We start from the raw sequence: 17,054 nt of genomic DNA, 5'->3' as shown, positions 1-17,054 counted from the left end.
AAAACCTGCTTTGTGCCCTTCCTGCCTCTACAGGAGGGCAGTGCAGGCTGACAGATGATGCTTGTGGTTCCTGATGTTGTTGTAGAAACCATCAATCAAAGTTTGATCAAGAAAAGAAGCTGAGCTCAGGTGAAGCTGCGGCAATGTCAACCAGAACTACTCAAACTATGATCCTGGAAGCAGCATCACCTGGAAACTCGAAAGAAATGCAAATTTGTGGCCCCCACCCTGTGATGGGGAATTTGGGCATCAAGCTCAGGAATCTGTTTAACAAGCTCTCCAAGTGATTGTTATATACCTTAAATGTTGAAATGCAGGACTGTAAATAGAGACAGACTCTCTTTTTGAAAAACTCCAAAGATGGTTGCTGAAGCTGAACTGAACTTTGAATGAGAAGTCAAGCTAGAAATAAAAGGAATTAAAACAATATCAGCAACAGATAATTGAGGTGAAGCTATGAGGATAATAAGCTCTGAGTGAAAAGACACAGGGGAACCGTAACAAGACTCAGAAGTTTTACTAATGTTGAGCTTCTCTATCTAGCATTGTGTTTATGCTTGTCTTAGAAGAGAGCAAGATCTAACACTCTATTTTGATGTAGAGAATGAACTTTTATATAAATGGGGTCTGTCCCCTACTGAGTGGAACCTGAAACTCTGAAGAGTCAAACAGAAGTAACAGATACTATTGTACATAAACTTATTAAGCTTATGCTATTAACATGGAGTATATAATTAGAATAAGTTTAAGCGACTGAAGAATAGGCTTCCCCAAGATGTTTGGAAGAGGTCTTCCCAGATTTTGTCACTTTGGCTTGGGGATTATTTCAAGATGAGGTGTCCTGCAGACTCAAAGAACTTTTAACTACCCCCTTAACTACCTAGAAGAATGAAAATTGGGGTCTTATACAGGATTTGGGTTGTTACTAGAAATAGGCTATTCGGATAGGACATCTCATTACAGATCTGTGGGGTAAGTGAATAACCTGTGGTCTTGATCCTGTTTGATGCAGAAGGCGCTTGGGAATGTGGTCGTGGAGCTTGTGTGCCTGATTGTGGAGCATGGGTGTGCACGCATGCGTAAGTGCACACCTGAGCCTAGAGGGCAGGGATACAAGGGCAGTGTCATGCAGAGATGGGAGGATGGCTACAAGGGAGGTCAGTGGAGAGATGAGGTGACCCGGCATGGTAAAGGTCATGGGCAGGCAGGAAGCTGCTGCCCTGCAGAAGGAGAGAGTTGGTGAAAAGAAGCACCTGCATAGTCACAGGTGGGCAGATGGACTGCTGCCCTGTGCCAGTGCAGAGACTGCCCTGATAAAAGTCTTTTTGGGAGGGGTCACTCCTTTGTGGAATGGCCTGTTTGTTGCTGATTTTGGATAACAAGGAGACTCTGGACCCACCGCACATTCCAGGATAGGGATGGAGATGCTAGGATGGGCCGAAACTCTTTATCTTTACCCTCAGTTCTGTGCTCCGGACACTCCCTACAGGTCTGATATCTGCTTGGGCCTTATGCCTTGTGATAAGGCACTGGAGCCTAAGGATCTTGATTTCTACAGCTAGGTTAATGGTCACGTTAATCCCCTCTACCCCCACCTCCTTGTGTGAGTCAGGTTTTAGTGTGATGCCTCTTTTAGGTTTTCTAGACTTTCCTCCATCACTTCCTTTTCCCCACAATGCACAGTGATGTTGAACTGATGTTTGTACAGTGAATAAGTACCAATAACAGCTCCTTGAGAGACCCCTACCTTTAAAAAGAAGGTGGGGAAGACATTTTCTCCTTAACACCTTTTACATTGCTGGAGCAGGTTGGGTCATTGTTTTAATTATTTTTTTTTTAAGATTTATTTATTTATGCATAAAGAGCTGAGGTATAGGCCAGAGGTGTGGGGGGTGAGAGGATTCACCAAAGACAGAGTGGGGAGCAGAAAAGGCAGAATGAGTGAAATACACTGCTGAGGGGAGCAGTGGGCGAGTCAGGAGAGGTCTGCTGCACCATGTGGGTAGCTCCCTGGCCAGGGATCAAACTCATGCTGCAGAGGCTGCAGACAGCTTCATAGGTTGTGTCTTAACCCTTTGCACCACCAGGGAGGCCCCCACTGCTTTAATTCTTCTAAAAGTCTTGGATAGTGTCTTGCATTTCAGAGATTCAATTTATAGGAAACAGTTTCTAAAGGGACTTTTTAAAAAAAGTCATTTTGCTTTCTAGAATCCTCAACTAGGGTAAAGTCATGAGTGATTTCTTTAGAAATTCCTTTTTAAAGTCAGTGAGCTATGTGGGGCCTCCCTGGTGGTGCAAGAGGTTAAGTGTCAGCACTATGAAGCTACCCACAGCCACTGCAATGTGAGCTCAATCCTCGGCCAGGGAGCTACCCACATGGCACAGCAGACCTCTCCTGACTCGCCCACTGCTCCCCTCAGCAGTGTATTTCACTCATTCTGCCTTTTCTGCTCCCCACTCTGTCTTTGGTGAATCCTCTCACCCCCCACCCCAATACCTCTGGCCTTTACCCCAGTTCTTGTATGCATAAATAATTAAATCTTTAAAGAAAAATAAAGTCAGTGAGCTCTGAATAGAAAGGACAATAGGCAATGAAATCCCCAAGCTGCTTCCTCCGCCACAGCCTCCTGGCTTGCTCACCTGCTCCATTGCTTAACCTTTCCTTTGGTTGGTTTCAGGTGGAAAACTGTCTGTGGTCCTACATGCTGAAGCCCTCTCAGAGGTCCTGCTAGAACCATCCACGTCTGCACTTGCCAAGGTGATGACAACCCAAAGAAACAGCTTTTGTAACATCTGAGGAAAGTTGTGGTTTTAATTTTAAAAATGAGAACTTTTTGTCTTTTGTCTTGACATTTTTATAATTGCCTCTTCTGAGTGGTATTCTTTCTCTAGATTCATAATTACTCTAAAAACAAAATCTCATTTGTTGCAACTCCAGCTATTGCTTGGTCAAGTGTCGGCTTTTTCCCATACAATCAAATGCCTGTTTGCTCTGAATTTAAGAGTCCAAAACAGCTTATTGGAATAGAGCATAAAAAGTTTTTTTTTTTTTTTTTAAATAATGTTCTCTCTAGAGTACCCATCCTGGCTTACAACTCCTCTAAGCACAACTTTTAAGCTGTAATTTTAATAAGAATTATTGAAACATCTATAAGTAAACAGCTTTGACCCTTGTAATGTTGGTTGCTAGGTGGTGTAGAAAAACATCAGAAAAAGCAAATTTTATAGTCTGTGCTGTGATGGAGGCCCCATAAGTCATGGTTCATGTCTTCAGAATGACCAGCTCAAGAACTTAAAACTCATAAGGGATAAGGTTCTGAGTAATCAGATCGGGACTAATTATATGGCAAGAGTGCCATCTAAATTAATTTATAAGGGGCAATAATTGCTATCAGGTATGAACTCAGGCGACCAAAGTGCTGATCAGAAAAGTGCTTGTTGAGCAATAGATAGCCTTTGAACACGTATCTTTGCCCTTATCTGTGCCCTGGCTCATCTTCCAAAAGCAACTTTGGTCACTTTCCTGCTGGGAAACTATACTGCCCTGAACTGGAACAGATTCCTAGGGCCTGCGACTGGTGCTCTAATTAGGGGGAGTGCTCCCCCACTTTCTCCCTCCCCCTCTCCCCCTCTCCCTCCCCACCTGTTTTTCCCAGTCTGTATGCTGTGCTTTCTTACTGCTCCCCTACATTCCATACTTGATGCCTTTCCTGTCCTTGTCTTCCCCAAATTACTTCCAACAAAATTCTCCCATTTTTAACACCCACATGAATGTGCTGTCCACCAGGAGGCCTTGCTTAATAATATTCCTTTGCTTAGCTGATGTATTCTCTCCACTTGGATCCCTTAACCTTTCAGTTAGACAGTCCCTAAGCTTTGGTGTATATCAGAATCACTTGGGGAGCCAGCAAAGCACTCAGAGGTCAAGGCTTAATGTGGAGGGATAGCCCTGGACTTCACAGTTTACCCCAGTCCCCACGTGACTAGTCCCCATGAGGTTTGAGAACCACTGATGTGGATTTTTCTCACAGCACTTCTGATTTCATACTAACACTCTCCATTAAGTTGTAAACTTCTACACTATTATCTTTAGTTATTCTTGAAATAAAAAAGAAACCTTTATTTTCAACAAAGCTGCCTCGAAGAGCTGGTTTGCTGGCCCACCAGAGACTCTCACCACACGCAGCACCAAAATATCTATGTAGAAAGTTTTGGGTTTTTTTTCGTTATTCTTGAAAACTATTATCTTTTAATGTGAAATTCCACCCACTTTTCCCAACACAGTGACTTTTGGGTGTAGGAGCACAAAGAGTGTGTGCTGCAAGGGACTGACAAACCAAAGCAAAAGCTGAGGGGGTGGGTGGGTAAAGGTTAAAGAGGTACTTGCCAAAGTGGAGTACCTTTGTGGAATGTTTGGTAGACAGTGAGGACAGCTTGATAAAGCCAAGGGACCCAGTAGTGAGTCAGTAGCAAAGAGTACTTGGTTGCCACCAGATCCCATTAAACATGGTTTTTGTCCTGAGGGAACAGTTGGTAGTTTAGTCATGATAGGCTAGAAATGGAGCAGTCAGCCAGGTTTGTTGAGAGAAGTAAACAAACTATTATCACAATGGTATCTTGTGCTTAGACTCTCAGAGTTCCAGATCACAGAGCACATGTAGGCCAGACACAGGAGGGGAGTCCTTAATTGGAGCATGGATGGGGATGTCAAAGTCTGCAACCATAACAGCTGTGTTACAGAATAATAGAATTGGTCAGTAAGGGGCCAACTGTGATGGACTTTGGCCTCTTACTTGAAAGTCAGTGATGATAGCTTACAACAAAAACAAAATGCTGAATGAACTCCACTGGGGTCAACAGAGATAACTGTGGGGTCCAATAATGACTGAGGGCTCCTCTGCTGCCATCCTAGTAAAGTGAGAGGTGGAGGAGAGTGCTGCTGGGGCAGTTCTGACCTCTGACTTCCTTCTCAGTACTCACCTGCTTGGTGGGAACCCACCATTTCTGGCATACAGTGGAACTTTCACTCATTCATTTAGTCACATGCATTTATTGAATACTTATTGTCTGCCAAGCACTTTGCTGGATACAGATTATGTATTTCCAACCAGAAGGCACACCCCACATACATGTCTCATTCAATCACCTGTTTCTCCTCTACCTGCTTTTCCTTTGGAAAATCCATCTTTGGAATATTCGGTTTAATAATAGGGGGAGAAACAAAAGAGAATACTTCTGAGTAGCTCTTTGCCTTGAAATTGCTTCTGCTCTAATGACTGTTTACTTATTTCTAGGATGCGGTCGATTTCCTCTCTCTTGATTTATCTTATGAATGCCGAAGTGAGGCGAGTTTATCAGAGAAGCTGAGTAAATTGCAGGTAATTTGAACTACTTATATTGATGCTGAATGCTGAAGGTTCCTGAGAGCATATTAGATACTTATAGCTTTGGCTAATGTATAAATTGCACTTCCACCAACAGTCAGCAGACCTGCCAGGTTGCATCTGTGGATGTTTCCATTCAAAACACAAGAGAACAGCAGGAGGCTAGGATAATGAGGGTTAGCTTGTTAAGTTACATACATGGGTCTTTGCTCTTTTGTGTACAGATCTACTGAGAATCAAAATTTCAGTGTTAACTTCTGAGTTTTAAGAAGACATTTCATGGTTGGTGGTGATGGGTAAATAATACTGGGAATGTACTTAATCCCACTGAACTATACAGTTAGAAATAGCTAACATTGCAAATTTTAGCCAGATCTATTAAATAAGATCCCATCTATCAGGTCCTTTTAATTTCAGACCCCTTCTTCCTGTCCCTGGTATTGTTTTGCTCAAGTCTAGTGATTCTGATTCCATAGAGAAAGTGTGTTAGGTGTCTTCTACCCAACTGTTAGCTTTCTCTCATATGCTTAGTCATTGATGTGCAAATTGCTTATTTTCCTATAATCCTTGGCATCCCTCCATCTCCTGGCAGAGCATAACTGATTATATACACAGTGGTTGCTCTCCAGACCTCCTTAGCACTAGTCCTATACTTGTATATGAAGAGCTGCCTTTGTTCCAGTCTCTCAGAGGCCTGGCCACCAGAATTCACCCATGCCTTATTCCTACCTTTGCAGGTTTCAGCACAAAGCCCTTTCCCTCTACTTTTGGTTCTCTTCCTCCAAGGATGGCAGGTAGAGCAGCTGGTAGTGTCTGCCTCCTGATAATGAAATCTACCATCTCCACCAAGGAGGATGGGTTGAAGGAATTACCCATTTAAAGACCAAATTCACTGGTGCCAAACCATCATTGCTGCAGCCAGCTAGGTGGGTCCTCCAGTTTACCCAGGGAAGGAGGCTTGAAGTGTTCACATTAGCATCAGTTCTGATGTGTATGTTAGACACTTAAGAGCCCCGTGTCTCTGTGTTTCCAGGTGATCCATGTTATGTTGCTGTTTTTTTTTTTTTTAAAGATTTATTTATTTATGCATGCAAGAGCTGGGATACAGGCCAGAGATGCAGGGGATGAGAGGATTCACCAGAGACAGAGTGGGGAACGGAACAGGCAGGCTGAGTGAAATACACTGCTGAGGGGAGCAGTGGGCGAGACAGGAGAGGTCTGCTTCACCATGTGGGTTGCTCCCTGGCCGGCTGGGGTTCAGATTCTGCAGATTGCTTCATAGTGCGGTGCTTAACCCCCTGTGCCGTCAGGGAGGCCCATATACTACTGTTTTTGTCACTACAAATAATATGATCTAATTAAAGGAAGCAGATGCATTCACAAGACATTTGAGTAAAAGCCACTACAAATTTAATTCCTGCTCTATATCTGTACCAGGCACTGTGTAGAACCCTTGGTCGTCACATTATCTTTGCCCCTCACAGCACAATCCATGACTTAATGAAATCTGACCAAAGTCAGACACCTGGATAGTGAGTGTCAGAATTGGGATTGGAAGCAAGGCTGCCTCTCTAAGGCAAAAATAAGTCCTAGGTTTTTGAGGCATTTTAACAAGGGTGGCATTTTTGAAAATCCCATGTGATTTTAGTTGTTTGTATAAGCTTTCTCACCCAAGTCCGAACTTGCTTGTGACCCACAGCTTTTACTTGTGGATTTGCTGTCAAAATTTCTGGGTTTTAAATAACACTATAGTGCCTTGAAGTCCTGCTGGTGGGTGTTATAACTAAATGTGCCTTTTGTCTTCCTCAAAGAATTAAACCATAGCTTCTTGCTAAACTAATGGGTTCAGATACCATTGGCATTTTAAAACTGTCTAAGTTAGATATCCCTAGCATGGTGACTCGATTTTTGCTTGAGGATGTGCATTACGACTCTTCCCCTATTACATCATATTCAGGAAGACCTGTGTCTGGATGGGAACTATAAATCCTCAATCTGTAGCCATTTAGCCAAAGAGTAAGCCCTTCCTGCACAAACACAACCATTTATTACACCCTATAATAATTCTTTATTTCCTTAGGTAGGAATTGTATTCTAGGTGTTGCACTTAACAGCTTACATGCAACTCTAAAAATTCAGCATGAACAGTCCAGTCACACAGCAGTGAAAACTGAGCTGGAACAGAAACTGCCCTTCTTGGTAGCACACCCACATAGTTAACACCTAGGACAGGAAGAACCGCTGAGCTTCCCCTAAGAAGGAGGACTGACTTCTTTCCACAGGAACCCGAGTTGAGCTGCCCATAGCTTCTTTGGTACCTGCCCTCCCTCCTTATCCCAGGTCCCCCACTCACCTCTTTTTTTTTTTTTTTTTAAGATTAAATTATTTTTTTATTTAAACAATTGCTGGGGTACAGGCCAGAGGTACGGGAGGGTGAGAGGACTCACCAGAGACAGAGTAGGCAGCAGAACAGGCAGACGGACCAATGATCCTGCTGAAGGGCGCAGCGGATGAGACAGGAGAGGTCTGCCATGTCATGTGGGTATCTCCCCAGCCAGCTGGGATCGAACCCACACTGCAGAAGCTGTGGACAGCTTCACAGCGCTGCACTCAACCTGCTGTGCCACTGGGGAAGCCCCCCCCCCCACTCACTTCTTGAAGGGATCTTTCCCTTCAGCTGTGAGGAAAGCACTTGAAGACAGGGCAGGGAGGCACTGTTCACACAGGGAATTGGCCACTTAGTGAAAGGCAGGACATCCAAGGTCAGAGGCTCTTCTGGCATGCCAATCCTGTGCTGTCATGGGCCACCCACACTATGTGTGGATCTTTCAGGAAGGAGCATTCTCTTGGTTCCCTGAAAGTGCCACTCTGGGTGGCTTGACTGACTTCTGTTGATTCAGTGCAGGGAAAGGACAATCTCAGCTCCACTGCTGAGACTGAGTGACTTACTCGGCTTCTTGGAAGCTGAAGGCACCTCATCTAGTAAGGAGGAACATTGTGACATTGCTATAGGCAACTGAATAAATAAAGAATGGCCTGCCTCCTTTATAAGTCGTTGCTCTTGGTATTGGTATCTCCCAGTGACCTTTAAGCCCTCCCACGAGGAAAAAGTTGGTGTGAAAAATGATCAAATCCGTTCTCCCCAAAGAAGGTAATTTTGAAGTCACATCATACAACAGATCAATGTAGAGATTTTGACAATGAAATAGCTAGAATTGGAAGGGGGAAATTATACCTGCTCTGGTTTTAATGAAAACAACTCATTTAAACTTTTTATTATGGGATATGTCAAATATATCCAAAGGTAGAAAGAAAAGCATAATGTAACTCTATAAAACCATCCTCAGCTTCAAAAACTATCAGCTCATGGCTGATTGTGTTTCATCCATATGCTGTCTTTCCCCTCCCAAACCAGATTACTTTGAAACAAACTCCAAACATCCATAAACATCATGATGGTAACACCTTGATGAAGCTGCTTGTAGTAACACATTCCCTTGACATGAAGTTCCTGGTCTTAACACAGTGCCTGGTTATATAGCAGGTGCCTCTAGCCTCAGGTGGAGGTATAGGTGAACCTGTCTCTAGCTGGAGTTTAAAGGGAGGGTGGCTTATGTTATGCAGAAATTCAGTTCTCTTTGTTTACTGAAATAATGAGAGGTTATTTCCTAAGTCAGTCAGTGTTTGTAGCTTCTCGAAAGTCTGTTATCAAAATACTTATTCTAGACTGGCCTCCCCTGGTGGTGCAGTGGTTGAGCGCTGGGCTGTGGAGCTGCCTGTAGCCTCTGCAGTTCCGGTTCGATCTCCAGCCGACAGCGAGGGTCCCACATGGCGTGCAGACCTCTCCTGCCGCCTGCTGCTCCCCTCAGCAGTGTACTTTGGTCCTTCTGCCTGTTCTGCTCCCTGCTCTGGCTCTGATGAATTCTCTCACCCTCCCACGCTTCTGACTGTACCCAGTGCTTGTATAAATAAATAAATAATAATTTAAAAAATACTTATTCTAGACAACTTCTGCTCACTTGCTACCAAAAGTGAAAATTTTCATCTTCAACCTCAAACTGAAGGACTGCCCCTCCACCAGGAACAACATAGCCAGTCTTCTCAAAGGTGAGTGGACCATCGATAGAGAGGTTTAGTGATGTTTGTTACACTGACTTGGGGGGTGGCAGTGTGAAAAGTTCCAAGGGGAGGAGGGATTACAGGACTATTGTCTTGAGAGCCCTCCCCTCAGGATAGGTTCAGTGTGTCTTTTTTTTTAAAGATTGATTGATTTTTTTTTTTTTTTTTACAAGAGCAGGGATACAGGCCAGAGGCGCGGGAGGGTGAGAGGATTCACCAGAGACAGAGCGGGGAGCAGAACAGGCAGACTGACGAAATACACTGCTGAGGGGAGCAGTGGGCGAGACAGAAGAGGTCTGCCACGCCACGTGAGAATCTCCCTGACCAGCTGGGAATCAAACCTGCACTGCAAAGGCTGCAGACAGCTTCACAGTGCTGCACTCAACCTGCTGTGCCACCAGAGAGGCCTAGTTTCAGTGTATCTTGACTTCCCATTACTAACTAGTCTTTTAGTAGTTTTTGACTTACAAAGAGAAGACCTATACAAGGATGCTTCCATTTATGGAAATAAGGCCATCAGGCCTCAGATGTCAAGTGGACTGCTCCTGACTGCTTTCCACTACCTCTCCCTCCATAATCACTCATCTTTTTTTTTTTTTAAAGATTTATTTATTTATGCATACAAAAGCTGGGGTACAGGCCAGAGATGCAGGGGATGAGAGGATTCACCAGAGACAGAGTGGGGAACAGAACAGGCAGACTGACTGAAATACACTGCTGAGAGGAGCAGCAGGTGAGACAGGAGCAGTCTGCCTCACCATGTAGGTTGCTCCCTGGCTGGCCAGTGATCGAACTCGTGCTACAGAGGCTGCGAATTGCTTCATAGTGTGGTGCTTAACCCCTTGTGTCACCAGGGAGGCCCCAATAATCACTCATCTTTAGCAGAGTTGCTAATGACTGCAGGAAGGGGCCAATGACAAATTCCAGGATGAACTAATAATATTTAGTCCAGTCAGTTTGTGAGTTCAGATATGGGAAAAATCGGTAGTGCCCTTTGTCACAAGTGCACAGTGCTGAGCTGATATCATAGGTTTCCTGACTCATCCATAGATACCACTTACTAATAGTCACCCTCACCCACTGTGGTAGTATCAGATTTCTGTGCTTAAATTCTTTTTTTTTTTAAAGATTGATTGATTGATTTTATTTTATTTATTTATTTATACAAGCACTGGGTACAGTCAGAAGCGCAGGAGGGTGAGAGAATTCACCAGAGCAAGAGCAGGGAGCAGAGCAGGCAGAAGGACCGAAGTACACTGCTGAGGGGAGCAGCGGGCGGCAGAAGAGGTCTGTCTGCCATGTGGGACCCTCCTCCTGTGGCTGGGGAGCAGCCGGGGATCGAACCGGCGCTGCAGAGGCCGCAGGCAGCTTTGTAAGCCGGCGTTCAACCGCTGCGCCATGGGGGAGGCCCTCTGTGCTTAAATTCTATCCCTTTCTAAATGGCTAAAATGGTCAGTTTTTTGTTTCTGTATAGTTTACTACCAAAAAAAATTAAAAACTCTACTTTGTGATGCTTATAAACCAATTGGTCTCAGCAGCAGCAGCACCACCTGGGAACTTGTTAGCCATTCACATCCTTAAGCCTATACTGATATAATGGATCAGAGATTCTGGGGTAGGCCCAGATATTTGTGTGTTGAACAAGCTCTGCAGGTGATCTGATGTATGCAGAAATCTGAGAACCTCTGCTCTAAGGCATAAGTGGGCAGAAATCACTTCTGACCTCCTTAAATCCTTAGCCCATGGTATTTTCTGGTGGCAGGAGGTGGGAAGGAAAAAAGGGATGTGGAAGGATGTATAAGGTGAGAAAAACTATTGATTGCAGTTGCGCATATTGTTGGTTGGGTTTCAGGTAGATTATTTATTTAACGTCTTCTCTTACAGCCGCATATAAAGACCAAGTGCTCATCATTGGCTTTGATATCAGTACATTCTTGAGCTGTTCATCAAGTTCCCAAAAAAGGTAATGTTACATTTCCTATTGAACTATCAAAAGCTGTTATTTTCAGAGTATTCTTTCACATGTATTATCTCCTGGGAGTGTTGTCATTCACCTCTGCAGTCAGTGAATTTATTGTGGTCATTCCACAGATGAGAGATGAAAGCTCAGAGAGGGCAGCAGGGAGTAAGACTCGGCCCCATCAAGGTTTTGCATTCTCATCCATCATCTGCCACCTTGCAGCTTCCAAGTGCATCCACCTATAGCAGAACTAGGATTTGAACCCCTGCTAGTTTAAGGCCTTGTTGGAGGCAGTATGAGTTTGTGGAAGAGCAGGCTAGATTAACAACAGATCTGGCCATACCACTGAATTTACATGATCTGAATAAGAGGTGTGCTCTCTACCTCCATTTCCTCATGAGAAATGTGAAACAAGGGCCCTGTCAGGGAGCTGACCCACATGGTGCAGCAGACCTCTCCTGTCTCACCTGCTGCTCCCCTCAGCAGTGTATTTCGTCAGTCTGCCTGCTCTGTTCCCCGCTCTGTCTTTGGTGAATCCTCTCACCCTCCCACGCATCTGGCCTGTACCCTGGTTCTTGTATAAATAAAATAAATCTTAAAAAAAAAAGGAAAAAGGAAATGAGAAACATCTCCACAATGAGACAGCTGGGAGAAAGAGAAGAGCAACAATAGTTGAAATAGTTTCCTCATGAAAAGCCCAAACTTGGGTCTCCCTGGTGGTGCAAGGGGTTAAGATGCAACCTATGAAGCTATTCGCAGCTATTGCAGCACAAGTTCGATCCTTGGCCAGGGAGCTACCCAATTGGCGCAGCTCCTGACTCGGCAGCTGCTCCCCTCAGCAGTGCATTTCAGTCAGTCTGCCTGTTCTGTTCCCCACTCTGTCTCTGGTGAGTCCTCTCACCTCCCACACCTCTGACCTGTACCTCAGTTCTTGTATGTGTAAGTAAATAAATCTTTAAAAAAAAAAGACCCCAAAATTACTCATCCCCTTGTGGATTAATGCCCAGCTAAACAGAAACCTAACTCTGTTCTCAGGTCAAAGATTTTATTTTATTTATTTATGCATACAAGAACTGGGGTACAGGCCAGAAGTGCAGAGGGTAGGTGAAAGGATTCATCAGAGACAAGGTGGGGAACAGAACAGTGGAACCACTGAACTACACTGCTGAGGGGAACATCAGGTGAGACAGGAGAGGCCTGCTGCGCCATGTGGGTCAGCTCCCTGCCTGGGGATAGCTTGATAGCACTGAGACTTTAAACCCTGTTCCACCAGGGAGGCCCCTCAGGTCAAAGGTTTTAATCTGTGGTGGAGTTGCAAATAATTTCTTACAAAGTTATTGAAGCACCAAAAATTGTAAATAACATACTTAAAATAAAAATTAGAACACATTTGAGGTTATATTAGTGGGCAGACTGAGGCATACCCTGGGACCCCAAACCTGCCTGCTCTAAATGGGCTCTGCCATCTACTGCATAAAGACAAAACATACTCTTAGTGTATAGATCTTTAATAGAAAAGAAGTTTAATACAATTAGTGTGCAATGGAGAAAGAGAAGAGCAACAGCAGTTGTAATAGTTTCCCCATGAAAAACCCAAAGTTACCCATCCCTTTGAGGGTTGATACCCAGCCAAACAGGGTTGGCCCAAAATGGGGCTACTGAGGCCTGAGAGCTTGCCACAGTCCAAGGCACCTTTTGGTGTGGACCTATAGGAAAGGGGCAGAAGGGGCCAGACAAGTCTGGAAGAAAAGGAGCAAAATCACAATACAAGATAAAGGCTGCCCTTGTCAGCATCCCGCTATGGATCTCTCACCCATATCTCTTTCAAGTGTCTCATGTCCCCCAAGTCCCTGGTGCGAGTGCAAGCCTACAAAAGCAAGTGCAGCTGCTTCTTCATATGTTTTCTGCTCCACATGCCTCTCTATTCCTTCTTAGCTTTCCCTCCCTGCTCAGCTCCACCTTCCTTAGGTGGGACAGGGAACCTAGAATCTTCCCTTTCTTTTTTCAAAAGATTTATTTTTATTTATGCATACAAGAACTTGTGTACAGGTCAGAGGTGCAGGAGGTGAGAGGATTCACCAGAGACAGAGTGGGGAGCAGAACAGGCGGATCCACTGAAATACACTGCTGAGGGAGCAGAGGGTAAGGCAGGAGAGGTCTGCTACACCATGTGGGTTAGCTCCCAGGCCAGGGATTGAACTCATGCCACAGTGACTAGTGGTAGCTTGATAGCACCTGCACCACCAGCGGGGCCCTAGAATCTCTCGTTTCTATGGAGATTACATTATTACTGTTATTCCCACAATGGCATCACCCATGGACTCCTATTCCCAAGTTTTTCTGAAGTGAGCAAGGAAAAGGTAGAGTGGAAACCATCATGGGGAATTTGCCAGAACTTCTGCTCTCCATGCGGGCGTGTTACACAGACAGAGGCTTCATGAACCTTGCGTTAAGGAAGGACAAAGGCCAGATGCAATCATTTGGCTTCCCAGACTTCAGCTGCAGTTCACTTTATATTTCACCCTTGACATTTCTACTATAGCTTTGTCCAGTCCATAAATTTCAGTTGCCCTTGGACATGGAACTTTTCTCTCCTAGAGCTTAGCTGCCCTATCTCTGCCTGTTGTTGGATTCTCTCAAACCACATCAATTCAGCAATTCAGTTCAATAGGCTTCAAGCTGAGCTGCTGCCTTGTGCAGTCTTTGTACTGGGAATATGGACAGTGCAGTCAGCATGTAGATCAGGCTGTCCCCAGACCACACATACAGACAGCTGAGGACTGCTAGACTGTCTTTACAATGACATTCAGAGTACCCAGAGAATTCAGTGATTATAAAACCATAAGATGACATATTAGGTCAGTCCCAAGGGCCTCTAACATCTTGACCTTGTGGTACCTTGCCTGTAGCAAAGGTCTGCAGCATTAAAATGATGGCTAGAGGCCTCACTCAAATGGACATTGATGGACAACTCCTCAGGTACAGGGCAGGTGAGGAGAGTTCCAAGAGGAATAGCAATTTTTTTCCCTACTTGAGAAATTTAGACCTCAGAGGGGTCCCCAAATGACTAACACCAGTGATACAAGCACTGCTTCCCAGAGGAGGGAGACATAGTGTGATGGGGAGTGCTCTGAGTCTGCTTGAAGTGTGTGTGGAGGCAGAAGTGGAGGGGTACCCGGAAGACTAGTCATGGATTGAGGCTGCCTGTGTTAAATCTCTCCCCAAGTTAAGCAGTGTCAGGACTTGAGTTCCAAGGCCAATACAGCAAGTTTTATTTAATGCAGGGGCTATTTCTTCATGGCCTCTCTTCCTTAAGCCAGAGCACAGTCAGGCTTGGGAGGTTTTGGGTCATTAGTGGAGGCAACTGGTACCCTTTCTGATTGTACTCCAGAATTGTGTATGTGTTTTAGATAATCCTCAGCTTTAAATTATTTCCCCTCACCATTCCTAGAACAGATACAAGAGGGTTGCTGTTTCCTAAAACAGGAGGTACTTAATGTTGGGAGGCCCCTCTGCAATGTGCCTGTCACTTCTACCAGTTCTGTATTCTGAGCCAGCCGAGTGTAAGTGTGATTCCCTCACCACATGAGGGCCCTATGACTGTGAGATACTTATACTCCGCTCCTTTTTTTTCCCCAGTGTGTTCTCTTCTCCAGACACACTCTGCTGCCAACCCTTCCTCAAGCTTGCCCTCTGCTGGTGTAACTGCTGCACTCTGTGGTACAGAGCTTTCCAGCCTGCAGGGCATGACTCAGATTAAGAAATCAAGTTAGAGTTTGATTTGAAATGTCAGAAAACCAACATCGTTCTGAAAACTAGGAAAGAAACTAGACTATAATAGAAAATTTCGGACTTCATTATATATTAAGGATAGTATTTTGATTTATTTTGATACATTTATTTCCTATTTATTTCTGAAATAATGGAACACAAAAATATATATGGGTACATTAATGTCTGCATATTTATACACATACAGGATCATCTGTGTTAAAAGCGGGCTTCTACTACTTGTAAGCTATGTGATCAAAGAAAAGTTCCAATTAAAAAAAAAACAGGATATGAGTTGATATACATAAAAATGTCTAGAGAGGAACAGGTTAGAGTCAGTATAAACATGAGAAATCCTAACTCTTTTTTCTGTCATCTTTAACATGGCCCAGGATGGAAGCTTGAGCTTCTGCCATTATGTCATAATCCAGGCAGTATGAAGAAGAACGGAGGTTGTAACCAGGGTTGACATTTGGCTAGTACACATCAGCAGAGCCATAATTACACTACTGATTCTTTGTTGTATGATACATAGTTGCTGGCTTCCTAATGCCCAGAAGTTACTTATTTTTTTAAAGTCTTACTTTCTTCATCTATACAATGAGGATAAGTAACTTTAGTACCTATAAGTATATTATGACAATTAAATGAATTACATACATTCTTATTTCCAGCACAGAGCTGAGACTTAGTTAGTTGAAGTCATTTTTGTTAGCTATTTTATAACAGCTGTAAAAAGAAAAAGGTATGGAACCAGAACAAAAAAACAATATTCAAAAAAAGCATGGTACTAATTCAGAGAACAGCAACATTAGAGTGTTTTTACTCCTGCAGAAACAACAGTAACTCAGCTAAGAAAGGGTAATAACTTTCCCATTTACTAGTCACTTCAAGTGCCTGACCTAGTGGATATGCTTTCAACTCATTGCTTCTGGAATCATGACTGATGTAACACATCACTATTCTTCAACCTTGAGGCAAGTGCAAGTCATTACTTACTATGTTCATGTCACACAGCAGGTTTTGTTCTCTGACTGACGACCTGACCCGTCAGACCGGCCTGTGGCAGGACCTTGAGACCACAGCAGGTGCCTCCCAGATGAGCTCGGCCTATCAGAGAGTCTGGAAAACATTTGCAAACCAGTCCAAGGCAGAAAGGGATTTTTTCCTGCTTGACGTTTTTCCTGAAGGCTTCCTCTGGGGCGTCTCCACAGGAGCCTTCAATGTGGAAGGAGGCTGGGCTGAGGACAAAAGAGGAGCAAGTATCTGGGACCAGTTTGGGCACCAGAATGCCCCCAAAGGCCAAGCAACCCCCGAGGTGGCCAGTGACAGTTACTACAAGGTGGACTCTGATGTCGCCCTGCTTCGTGGCCTCCAGGCTCAGGTCTACAAATTCTCTATCTCCTGGTCCCGCATCTTCCCTAGTGGGCGCGGGCACAGCCCCAGCCTCCAAGGTGTGGCCTACTACAACAAGCTCATCAACAGTCTGCTGGACTCGAACATTCAGCCCATGGCCACACTGTTCCACTGGGATCTGCCTCAGGCCCTACAGGATCATGGTGGGTGGCAGAATGAAAGTGTGGTGGATGCCTTCGTGGACTATGCCAACTTCTGCTTCTCCACTTTTGGGGACCGTGTCAAGCTGTGGGTCACCTTCCACGAGCCATGGGTGATAAGCTACGCAGGCTATGGCACTGGCCAACACCCCCCAGGCATCTCAGACCCAGGAGTGGCTTCTTTTAAGGTACCTTCCATCCTTGCAGCTACTACTCACTAGAGAAGATGTTTGTTCAAAAGAAAATCTTTTCAACTTCCATCAG

General features: G+C 44.5%; 1 protein-coding gene across 1 annotated transcript in view; it reads left to right on the top strand.

Annotated features, from left to right (window-relative positions):
• The window catches only part of LCT (lactase), a gene marked incomplete at both ends in the record, with an annotated part of 47,607 nt that overhangs the window by 7,376 nt on the left and 23,177 nt on the right, over window positions 1–17,054 (top strand). Inside the window, 5 exon segments of the mRNA XM_084255142.1 lie at window positions 2,679–2,758; window positions 5,295–5,378; window positions 9,389–9,491; window positions 11,388–11,466; window positions 16,252–16,978. Of these exon segments, the coding sequence (XP_084111268.1) occupies window positions 2,679–2,758; window positions 5,295–5,378; window positions 9,389–9,491; window positions 11,388–11,466; window positions 16,252–16,978 (1,073 nt within the window).

This window comes from Talpa europaea, assembly GCF_964194135.1.
Source record: "Talpa europaea genome assembly, chromosome: 1".
NCBI classification, from domain to species: domain Eukaryota; kingdom Metazoa; phylum Chordata; class Mammalia; order Eulipotyphla; family Talpidae; genus Talpa; species Talpa europaea.
This window is presented reverse-complemented; position numbering and strand designations above follow the sequence as displayed.